Source organism: Notechis scutatus, chromosome 2, assembly GCF_049901735.1.
Source record: "Notechis scutatus isolate UNSWTSFEM ecotype Mainland chromosome 2, rNotScu1.2, whole genome shotgun sequence".
NCBI classification, from domain to species: Eukaryota; Metazoa; Chordata; class Lepidosauria; order Squamata; family Elapidae; genus Notechis; species Notechis scutatus.
The window spans coordinates 56,904,552-56,917,074 of record NC_142010.1 but is presented as its reverse complement, the minus strand read 5'-3'; the positions used below and the strand labels follow the sequence as shown (position 1 = coordinate 56,917,074).

General features: G+C 36.4%; 1 protein-coding gene across 2 annotated transcripts in view; it reads right to left on the bottom strand.

Annotated features, from left to right (window-relative positions):
* Nucleotides 1–6,283: 6,283 nt before the first annotated feature.
* The window catches only part of PHF2 (PHD finger protein 2), a 151,088-nt gene continuing 144,848 nt past the window's right edge, over nucleotides 6,284–12,523 (bottom strand). For both annotated transcript variants that reach the window (XM_087954804.1, XM_026677200.2), the window contains exon 22: nucleotides 6,284–9,783. Coding sequence is in view for 1 of the 2 variants with exons in the window: in XM_026677200.2 (XP_026532985.1) it covers nucleotides 9,695–9,783 (89 nt within the window). In the remaining variant the exon portion in view is untranslated. The remainder of the gene's footprint in view (nucleotides 9,784–12,523) is intronic.

Sequence of the window (12,523 nt, the reverse complement as noted above, 5' to 3'; positions counted from 1 at the left end):
TTTCTGATTGCATTCTCACACTCATTCCAGTTTGTGCCATCAGAAGTGAAAAGAGAGGGTAAAATAGTTTCTGCGTGTAGCTTCTGTGGCAACTTGTTCCTATTTTGGCAATTGGCAATCTGGGATTTACTTACTTTCACAATATCAGGCAGTCCCGTCTACTTGGAGAAACTGACAGTCCAGGAAATGGAGAAGAGCCAGCATATTGACCCCAGATTTTTTTTCACAATGAACTCACCAAGAGGAACTGCTAACTAAAAAGAAATTAAAGGACAAGGTCATGGTATAGAGGTAGTAGTTCTTGAAAGACAGACCAAGCTGATTCAGTGGATTGGGGTCATTCCATTTCTACATGATCTTCCATTAAGTTGACATTGTTTTATTTGTCACCACTTCTTTAGGAAAATCAAAAGGGAAAAAAAAGGCAAGTATCTATTAAGGATGTTTATAAATGTTCCCTTCATATAAAGGATGTTTTCCAGCAGACCAATCTGGTAGATTAGCTAATCCCCTTTTAGAACTTTTAAACAAGCTTGCAGATGCAAGTTGTTTTGTCAAGCTCTGCTGAGACTAATGATGAAGCGATGGGCCTCCAAGAGCTTAGATTACCCCCCAAAGGACACTGAAAAACTGGCATGTTTTAAAGGAAGGAGACCAGAATGTGGAGGAGTTTAGAAAGCAAGTCCAATGGGGAACAATAAAAAGTGTTTGTATGCTTAGACAAAGGAATATATGGGAGAAGATTGGAAGGTATATGTAAATGAGCAGACTGGGTAAGGACAGGGCAAGGAAAGGAAGACAGCTTTGTGTTCAGACAAAGCAAATCCGATTATACTCAAGTCCTTGATTTTGGATGGCAATGGGGACTGGAATTTCATTGCTAAGTGAATTTCATTGTGTTTGTAAATGAAATTTTGTTTCATTGTAAAATATGAGATCATGAGACTGCACTGCTTAGCACTGACAGTTCCTAAGGTCCCAGTTGCAGTTGTTAAGTGATAAATACACAAATTGTTAAGTGAGAATCTCATATGACCCTGACTTCTGACTTCTTACCAGCTTCCCCTTGATTTTGCTTGTGGGAAGCCAGAATGGAAGGTCAAAAATAATGGTCACATGACTGCGGGAATGCTGGAACTCCGAAGACTGTTCGTAACTACCGCTTGTAAATTTAACATTTGCTGAACAAATATTTGTTAAACAAGGACCATCTGTATGCATTGCCTTAATGAACTAGCACAGTAATCACATTATTTAATTAAAATAGTCCCTTGCACCTAGAAAGTTAGCGCATTAGAGAAGAACAGTATGTATTTATTTAGATATGCAATCTTCCACTTATATTCCCAGAACAGTCTACAATATAGAAATCAGTAGTAAAATGCAAGCAGTTATGTTCATCTGTATATGCACGTTTAATTCTGCAATCATAGAATAACGAAATGGCAAGCAATGACCTGGAAATGGAATGCCTAGTGGCCTGTCTATGGAAATGCCAGTTTTACGTCCTTTTCAGCTAATAGGCAATAGGTGTTCTAAATCTGTGGCTGATCAAGGTGATGAAGTTGAACAGCATTCCAGATGTGGGGAAGGTATTATTCAGCCTATATTGGAAGGTGTTAGGCATTATTTCGAGGGTGCTCATATATTAATACTCAAACTGTGATTTTTCTGGGCTGGAAAAGCTACACCAGTTTGTACTTTGATAACATCTTAGTTGGGTTGTTGCAATGAGCTGCACCCCTTGAAACAGTTCAGCTGTAAAATTAGGAATCGGGTCTGACTGATAGGATCGTGTTGCCAAAGTCTCCATCAGCTGAATTGGCAGCCAGCACATTTCCAAGCCAAATTCAGGATTTGGGAATTGTTTTTTATAGCTCCAAACTGGTTTAAATAATATAGAATGATTTTTTGTGCAATGGGCTGAAAGGTCCTGTACTGTACAAGGTCAAGATAGGCACAATTTCTCTGACCCAGTCAGTCATTGCAAACGGGCATCTGCTCGAGAATATCTACTACTTGAATAATCTTGAGGCTGAATATTAAACAAGTTTTGTCCTCATTTTAGAACTACCCTTTTCATTTATTTTATGAAAAATAACTGTAGGGTATTGGTATCTCTGATGCAGAAGCAGAGCGCCATCTTGTGGACAGTAAACATTATTTTTTTTTAAAAAATGTCTTCTGGTTGGCACACAATGAATTTCGAAAGTGTCTTTCCAGACTAATAAGAAATTAAACCGGGGTGGAAGATGTAAACTAGATTATCATATAAATTTGCATTTTCTAAGTCACTGCTTTCAGAATTGAAAAAAAAATAGGATACAGATGATTAGATATATACCATGTGCTTGTAAAATTAGAATAATCCCCATTAGTTTCAATGCATCTCACCTTTGTACAAATTTTTGTGCTGAGCTATGGAACTCAAATGTTACAGAAAACTCAAGAATAAACATTTCAATATCCAAGAAAAATATTATTCCAGTTTTGCAACCTGTTCTTTCCTATCTTTCCCACATATCCCATACGCTCTGTGTCCAGGTTCTAGACTAAAGCCTTGGCTTTCTGAATATGCATCCTGCCAGGCTCTTAGATCTACAGCTTTGCTCTGCTATTGAGCACATTGTAGGATTAGAGCGGTGTTAGACTCTGGTGGCAACAAAATGCACCATACATCTTAACAGAATCAATCAGAACAGAATAAGAGTTGGAAGGCACTTTGGAGATCCTCTAGTCCAACCCCCTGCTCTGGCAGGAAACCCTACCCCATTTCAGACAAATGGTTGTTTAATATCTTCTTAAAAACCTCCAATATTGGAGCACCCGCAACTTCTGTAGGGGATGAAATGACCTGCAGCTCTTGAAAGCTGGTGCTTTTTAATAAAAATTGTTAGTTGATAAAGGTGCTACCAGGAGTAGGATTAGGATTGTAACTAAGGTTAACATCAGATCAACAATCAAGTAAAAAATACCCCAATCAAGAAATTGCCAAAGAAGCCAACAGCAAACAGCTCAATCAAAGAATCTCTAAGTCCACCCTCACCATCACTGATAGATAAACCACCAGAATATAAACTGACAGCAAACAGCAGTCCTTACTAGCACTGGTGATGTTTCCTAGTTTGGGTAATGAAATGTCTGCAAGAAAATAAGCAAGCTCAGAGAGCATCAAGGACCCTCATGTCAATCCTGAGCTACAAATATTCTCCTTTATTGTAAATCCCATGTTTTGTTTTTACAGCTCTTCTATTTTTATGTTCTCATAATTTTGCATCTGGTGACACATTAGGTAAATACTGATAATAGAGCTTAAAGATATAGATGTGTATGCAACAGAAATATTTAGGAAAACTTTACATGCAACTCCTGTTGTCAGAGAAGTAGTTTCTCTGAATGTGGTTGGATTCTGCTATGCTGTATGTAAAATGAGGCAAACTTTAACTACACCACCAATTGTAATACATTATTATGTCTGCCTTTTATTTTTTACTATTATTATGTTGTAATGTTTTTACTTACTGATCTGTGACCATAACAGGTTGACTGATTCAGGAACATCCAACTTCAGTTATTCACACTGATGCTACAGTATATTACAAACCAGAATTCTACTTTTTATTTTTTTCACCACAGGAAATCAATATATTTGTTGCAATAATGGCATACTGCAAATTATATATTGCTTGCCCATTCAGGACATATAGTATTTGGTAATGTTGTGTAACTTGATTACATAGTACAAGTAATCCTTGACTTACAACCACAACTGAGCCCAACATTTCTGAATTTTGCCCCATTTTATAACCTTTCTTGCCAGAGTTGTTAAGTGAACCACCAGAATTAAGTTAGTAGCATGGTTGTTAAATGAAACTGGCTTCCTCACTGACTTTGCTTGTCAGAAGGTTTGCCAAAGGTGATTTACATGATGCCACAACACTGCAACCATCATAAATACTATTATAAATACTATTGCCAAGTGTCTGAATTTCGATCAAGTGACCATGGGGATGTTGCAATGGTCGTAAGTATGAAAAAAGGTCCCAAGTCACTTTTTTCAGCGATGTAACTTTGAACGGACAGTAAACAAACTGTTGTAAGTCAAAAACTACTCGTACATTTTTATGGACTGAAGGTGAAAGTTTCTCATTTGCCTCCCAATAGCTACTTGTGCCAGTTGCCACCCTCATTAAGCACCTGCATGTTTGCCTTGCCAAATTTGCACAACCTTCATGTGCACCATTGTGCTTGTTCCTAGATCAAGAGGGCTCACTTACAGACACCTCAATAATCCTGTTGATTCTTGCGATACCCTTTGCCTGGGGACGCCTTGAAGCTAGAATTAGAATTACAATGTCCAGAACACAGTGACACAGGTAATTGGCGTTGCTCAATAACCACTACCTGCAAGCTGTACTAGCTTCCCACAGACTTCTGGATGCAATTTAAGGTGATGGTTATTACCTATAGCCCACACGGCAGCCCGTTTGCAGGATCACCTTCTCCCCTTATTACCTACCCCCAAAGAGCAGGGTGAGCCTGTTCTGGCTCCCCCCCCCCTTTGAAATGATGTCATCTTTTGCAACCAAAAAAAAACCTTTTCTACTGCAACTCCTGCCCCCTGGCTCCTTCCAGCATATGAATGGCCTTAACCCTCTACGCTGTTAGAAAGGCAGTGAAAACCTGGCTCTTTTCTGGAACACCTGAGTCAGGATGGTTAGAAGAATGCCATAAATTTGAATTCCCAATTAATTATATCAGCTATTTGGTTGCTATGTTTTGATATCTTTGCTGATATATATTTTTTTTGTACAGCGTTTATAGTCAAATTGGTCACAAGCTGGGCAGCCATATAAAAGCTGTATAGTAAATAAATCCCCAGCCCCATTTTACAATTCTTCACGAACAGAAAGAACAATTTTGCCTCGATATTGCCAACAGCAAGGAAGTGCTCAGGCTAATTCCATGGTTCCTTCTACTCATGGGAGCTATAAAGGTACCAGCTCTTAAATACCATTTTTTTGTGTGTGTATTACTGTTTTACAATTTAAATAAAAGTACATACAGTATATACAGGTATTTAGATCCAAGTTAATAGGTAATTTTTAAGGTTGTTATCGTACAGTTTTAAACACATGCATCTAGTGATCCCTACATAAACTTTACATGAGAATGAGATGCCTACTTTCAGACTGGTGTATTTATAACACAGCATCATTAACACTGCATTTAGTTTTGCGACTCCACGTTGGAGTTTTCTGGCTGTTAATACAAAGGTTGCCCTACCAGTATTGATTGGGATGCAGTTTCTTCCTTGACAGTACCTAGATTTGGATATTGTTTCTTCTTTGACTGTTTATCTGGTGCTATTCTCTTCTTATCTGGATGTTGACTGCTAAGAAAGATGGGTTGTTTGTTTCCTTCAATGATTTCTGGTTGCATCTTTTCTTAAATGGTACATTGATGCGGTTTATCTCTAAGTGTCTGTTGATGGTCAATCTGTCTGAATGTCAAGCTTCCAGGAATTCCCAGGATTTGTTCTCAGCATGCTGGCTTGGGAAGACTAGGAGTTGAAATTCACATATCGTAAAGTTGCTGTAGTTGAGAAACACCACTCTAGAATTTTAATATTTTCCCAGTTGAAGTTGGCAGAGCAAACAATATACTGTGTGAACAGCCAGCAAACCCTACTTTCCCTTGCATTTGTGATGTTACCCAGCCAGGTAATGGCAAGTCTTCCAAAAAGCAATAAAGCCTAGAGAACACCAAGAAACTGTTTAACTCTTGCACTGCGTATATTCCTTATTATTGGAACAGAGTAAAATGGCAGCAGCTAAAGCATGGCTGTTTGGAGCTAAGCATAAGGGTAGACCAACATAAGCACAAACAGTGCTTGCAGTATGAAATTAAAGTGAATAGGTCACTGGCTAAATAACACACAAACCAATAAGAACTAAAAGTCACTATGATTATCCTTGTTCAGGGAAGAGAAATGCTTTTAAAATATGTGAATTGGCAGACTACATGTTTCTTTATTGAGGTTGTCTAGGACAGGAAATTTTTCATTTTCTGGGACCAAAAATTACCATCCATCTTATTAGGGTTCCAATACAGAGCTCAACTGACTGAGCAATATTGACTTGAAGCTGAAGATGTGCCTTTAAGAACTGGCATATTGTGGCAGAAAACCATCTTTGAAAGAAACAAAGCAGGGAATCCTCTTCACTCACTGGTGGAGAACAACTTAAATGTAATATATAAATAAACACACCAACACAAATTCTATACAAAACCTGAAATATTTTACTTTTAAAATTTTGATCTAAGTTTACTTAGATTTCATGGACTTGATACAAGAGCATTTGATATGAATTGGTAAATAAAACACTGTAATAGATAGCCACAATAAACTTTGTTAGAAATGTACATGTTGTGAAAATAATAATCATAAACATAAACATAATAATAAAACCAGCATGATGTCTGCGTTATATTATATAAATGCTTGACAATAACAGTATACTAGGGAAGCTTTAAAAAACTTGCTTAACTCTGGGGCCCTATTCAACTAATATTTTTGATGCCGAGAATTCAGAACCAGTCGCTCACCATAACTAGAAAGGTCAGTTAATAAGGCCTCAGTTGTTTTCTATAGCTGTTTTATTTTTTCCTCATGGACATCACATCCAGGTAATGTGTATATAAACAAAGCTCATAAGAAATGTACAAATATAAAAAGCTACAAACATTAATAAATTACATCATCACAAAACACAGAAACACTTCACAAGGTGCTAATAAAATAATTGTATCCCCTCATAATACAAGAATTGAGACAAGGAGCTGGTATTATAAAGTCAAAGATTCTTCTTCATATTGTATCTTAAATAGATAATTTTGTACTATTATTTGATTCTGTATAAGGCTGCACAAAGTTTTACTTGTTTTTCAGGCAATGCCAAAATTTAAAAAGGGAGAAAAAGGAATTAAATCAAGGACAAAAACAGAGTATCCCATTCAGAGTCAAGAACCTAAAATACTCGGGCAAAATACTCAGCAAAAAAATTGTATAAAGGTTAATGAACTATTCTATAGAAAGAAATGTCTAAAGATACTTTGATCTTATAAAAAAGAAGGTACTTTAAAAAGCTATTTACAGGCTAGATTCTATGAAAAAATATGCTTTCAGACACGTATCTATAAATGAAAATCTGGAATTGCCTGAGAAACAAATGCAACACCTTAAGGCTACAATCCTGTACATAGTACTCTATACATGAGAGTAAGTTCCATGGAACACAACAGGTTTGATATCCGAGTAAACATGCATAGGATTGTGCTCTAAGTGTTTATATGCAGACAAGCTAGTTTAATGTAAAATATAATGCATTCTACACCAAACACTAAGAGAGTTCAGAAGCAACAAGTATCCAGTTAAACTGTCGATAAGCTTGGCTCTCACCTGGCCTGACCCTTAGGTGAGCACAGCCCTTGTTCCTTCAGACAAGCATATCTGAAAGGAAGTGCTTGGATGGATATGAATGTCAGAATACTTCTCCAATAGGGCTGCACATTCTTTCTACCTGATTACAGGGCTTGCAACTGAGGTTTATATAAACAGCTGACCTATATTATTAAATGGATTCATAAGCTCTAAAAGGTTGGCATGGGGGGGGGGGGGAATAATCTTGTTTGGTGCATTTTTTTCTCCTGATATGCGGCTCAAGGAAAGGGTTTGGTTATAGATCAGAAAATAAGTGCTTGGAGTCCCAGGACAAGAGCTTCTTTGCTTGATTTGTTTACATGATGCAGGGATTAATCCATGATCCGGGGAAATGGAAGTGAAAAAAGAACCATTGTCTTCCTCTGTTTCATCTCAAGATAACGTAAGTGATTTATGAGGTAAATCATCAGTCATGAACTTTAGAGTTTAGAATTGCTAGAGGGAGATTAAAAGTTCCTTCAAAAAAATAAGGAAAGAGATATTTGACTAAGGATGCCATTTTATAAGACAGCAATAGCAATAGCACTTATATACTGCTTCACAGTGTTTTACAGCCCTCTCTAATGATCGTGATATGCCTGCTACCCACTCAGGCCGCACAAAGAAAACTGGCGTTTTGTCACAGGCATTCTTGGCAGCAGCATCTAGGGATGAACCTGGCATCTTTTTTCTTACATATTCTCCAATGTCACATGTTATCAATGCATTATGACCACTCAAGCAGAAGCTACAATACTATCATCAAGTTAATGGCTGATTCCACCCTAACCCTAACCCTAGCCATGAAATTAAATTAATGAGGATATAATTTCAAAACTGCAATGCCAAATTAAAAATATATGGGCATGGGGGAAGGAATACGTCCAGTTTCCATGGTCATGTAAACAAATTTTAGCTAGAACAGGTGAGAGAGAAAGAGAAAAAACCCATCAAATTCAGACTGGATGTAAACACATTAATCCATTAATTATGGTTTACAAAAACACAGAGGCTCTATTCACATAAGAAGCCAAAGCAAACAATGACAGTTTAAAATAATGGCCCACGCAACATACTAAGATATAGTACAATTGATTTGATTTTGCTTTAGCCCCTGTAGGCCTGTAAACCATGTCATATAAGTACAGTCAAGAATCAATGTTCTCAGATTTTCACTTTGAGGTACCAATTGATTTGTAATGTTTTACTCAATTACACATAATTGTGACAGTTTAGCAGGAAGAGAAGGGTTCTTTCTGTTTACATGATCTTTAATTCCTATCACTCATTGATATTCAATTATAAGAAAAAAGACATTGAGCATGGAAAACATACCATAGGACCAAAGTTAAAACAATATATATATAAGAAACAGTGGGAGTGCTAAAAATTTATCAATGAAAAGAGATGCAAACCAACACCAACCAAAGCTAATTAAAAAACCCCATTTGATGTCCAAAGAACTGCACCAGTTCATTAATTACCTATATCCAAATCATTAACCAATTAAATTGGATTTGTAATCCATAATGTTTTTAAAAAATCATCTTGCATTGCACATAAAATAAATTAAGTCATCCATAGTTCTCCAATGTCTGGTTATAGGGAAAGTTTTAGCAGTGCTGAAGTGCAATTTTAACTTCTCTTCTGAATAAAACATATTTATCATGAGCCAGATAAAGAAAACTAATTATTTTTTATGCATATTGTTTCATGCATGTATTATATCTCAAACAGTCATGGCATAAATTTCTTTCCCTTGTCTACAAGTCAATTTGAGAAACTTTTTTTTAAAACTCTGCCTTTTAACCAGATAACTCTTTAAAATTGGTTCAAATTTGATAAAAGAAGCATGATTGAAATGAATGTGCATACTCTTAAAAACAACTTTTTCCTCACTTATAAACAAGTTAAATGGATACTTTCCTAAAACTGGAATGATCCTCAGTGTCTTGGAGAATTAACTTTTTGCGAACTAGTCACTCTCAGCAATTTGAGAAAGGACATCTATATTAAAAAATATTTATAGCAGTATCTGTACAGGTTTTAACTGCCGAAAGTTAAAAAGAATTTATTAAAGTGGTGGCAAAAAGTTAACTGGTATTGTCCCTAAGATGTTGCACAATACTACTGGAGTCCTTCAAGAGTTGAAGAGCTAGCGTGACAGCTCAGGATATGCTGAGCTTTGATAGTCCCAATTATGACTGGGTTTTAAAGGAGAAGTTTCCCATTCCGATGAATTTTCAAAATCTTCCCAAGCCTTTGTTTAGCTGTAGCCATACCTTTTTTTGTACGTTTCCCTGGAAATAACAGAAGAGAGACACGGTAAGCCAGGATATAATAGCAGCAGCAACCAAAAGAAACTAGAAGTTGAAGACCAAAAAGGACGAAACAAATGAGACTGAAAATGGATTTATAAAACATTCAACTGCATTTCTCTTCAACACAAAAGCATTTAATATCCAGTTAATATCCAGCTTTAAGCATCTCTACCTACCCCATAAGGCTGTGGATGAAGAGAACAGCTGCTTATAGCCACCTAACCAATTCAAAATTGAAGTGATATTTTATCTGATAATTCCCCAAGCCTCTATATTACTGCATGATTCTATGCCTTGAATTAAGAAGCACATACATCAATAAATTACTGCAGCTTTAACTAATTTTTACATGTACAAATGATCCATCAGAAATGACGCACCACAGAAGGAACTATTATTGTATCATCTTCTACACTAAAGTGTAGTAGAATTGTCTTCATCTGTTGAGAAAAAGCTCCTTAGTTACTCCGTTTTATCCTAAATTCGTTTATGAACCTGATTTATGCAACTGGTACTTTCAGATTAGTTCTTAGATTTTATAACAAGTAGTAAATGGTATCATCTTCAATTCATTTGAGTTTTTAAAAGTATTCTCTTTATCGCATCTCCAGCCTCCTCCTTTCATTGCTGCACCTTGAATTAGAAGAAGGTTACAATTTGATCTATCTTGGGACCCATTTCCTAAGTGTTTCTGTGGATAATTTATACATTATTTTGTCCATTCGTGCCTCTCTCACAATAAAACGAATACCCCATATGTTCCAATATACTGGATGGTCAATTCAAGTTAATAAAAACAATTATTTTCAGATAAAAATGAGTACAAGTTTTTTATCTGAACAGCTACAAAGAAATCTCTGTGGGTTTCGTGAATAAACTCTCAGTGACTTGGAAAGCTGATTTTTCAGGATGAATAAGAAATACAGAGACTGGTTAATTCATGTTTTATGTCAGTCAAAATCCATATGTATGCAATCATACTATTAAAATGCATTAAAGTCTTCTCCAAACTAATGCTGTCAAATATATTTGAACAAGAGCTCTCAGAATTCCTAGTCTAAGCAAAGAAAGAAAAAGAAAGAAAGAAAGAAAGAAAGAAAGAAAGAAAGAAAGAAAGAAAGAAAGAAAGAAAGAAAGAAAGAAAGAAAGAAAGAAAGAAAGAAAGAAAGAAAGAAAGAAAGAAGAAAAGGAAGCATTTGATCATTAAGAATTAATGTGGAAGATGACTTCAAACTTCTCAGGTGCTAGACCTCAGTATCAGGCTGAACCCAGGACTTTTTCAAAGGCTGCCAGGATAAAGAATCAAGTATTAATAGAACCTCCATTTCTGAAAAAATGTAAACTCCAGTTGTTACTCATCCAGTTCCTCGGAAGTGTTCCACATCTGTTCACCTTTCCAAACATATATGAACAAATGTCTGGAATATTTACAGCACCAGGAAAGAAAAACAAAACTGAATCTATGGAAGCCATCTGTTCACCTTTTTTCAGCTAAAATATCCATATGATTCTAAAGAACCAGATGCTCCTAGTTTATACTACCTGTATGGTTTTTTGGGATATTTCTTTACTGAGAGTACTGCAAGAAACTGAGATTTGCCAAATACTGTATTTATGGTAACTGTTGGACAGCAGCTAAATGATCTGAAAGTTACATTCAAAGTTTATGTACTTCGATTTTGGTTATACCTTTAGCCAGGGGTCTCCAACCATGGGGCCGCAGCCCATTACCAGACCATGGCTTATTTACAATTGGCCACGTGAGTGGCTGGCTGCAGTGAATGAAACTTGGGCAAGCGGTGGGCTGGTGAGTAATTGCGCACATGCATGTGCATGCCAGTCTGCCATTTACACAAGTTGAGCTGCATGCTCATGCACCAGCCCACTGCTCGCACAAGGGCTGCATGCATGTGCGCTGACTTGCCTCTCACGTAGTCCAGTTCCCTTCTCGCCCAGCTGGGCTGCCAAGCTGCAAAGAGTGGGGACAGTTGGCTTAAGAGATCCTAACATTTTCTCAATATCCATAATTTACCCAATTCCTTTGGGAAAAAGTTAAATGAAATTTGCTTTGCCACTTCTAAGAATAAAAAATCTTTCAATTAGAAAAAAGTTACAAAATACAAAAAAGCTAAACTTCTCTTCAAGTATTATTTAATGAATATCTGAGGATGACCTGTGTAATGAATGCAATTATCTTAGCTCCCTTATTAGTTTCTCTGGTATTACTTCTTCCTTTATTTTCACTGTCATTGTGTAAAAGAAGAGCAGGCTAAGCTAGAAGTGTCATCAGTATGGAGTCATTTCATTGCCACAAGAGACTTAAGTCCAGCCTCCCATGAATTCTGTTGAGCCTCATTTAATGCCAATTTAGATTTGACTGTTAATTGAGTGGATTCTTATATTAAAGGTAGCAATAATAAACTCTTCTGTGCTTTGAACTCAATGAATACTCCTGATTATTTCTGCCTGACACACTGAGTCTGCAAGAGAGTTGACCTTGGGATGGTAGCACTCAGCAAGGCATGGAGACATCCCGTAGTGAAGCTGAACATCAAAATATCTGAAGATAAGTACTAATTTTCAGACAAATTGAAGAACACATCAGATTATTAATATTCAGATTACTACTTGGAAGGTATCTGAATTGGAAACGTAGTATTTATAGCAAATACCAGGGTTTTAACATAAATATATCTGATTGTTTTGTTAAACTATTAAC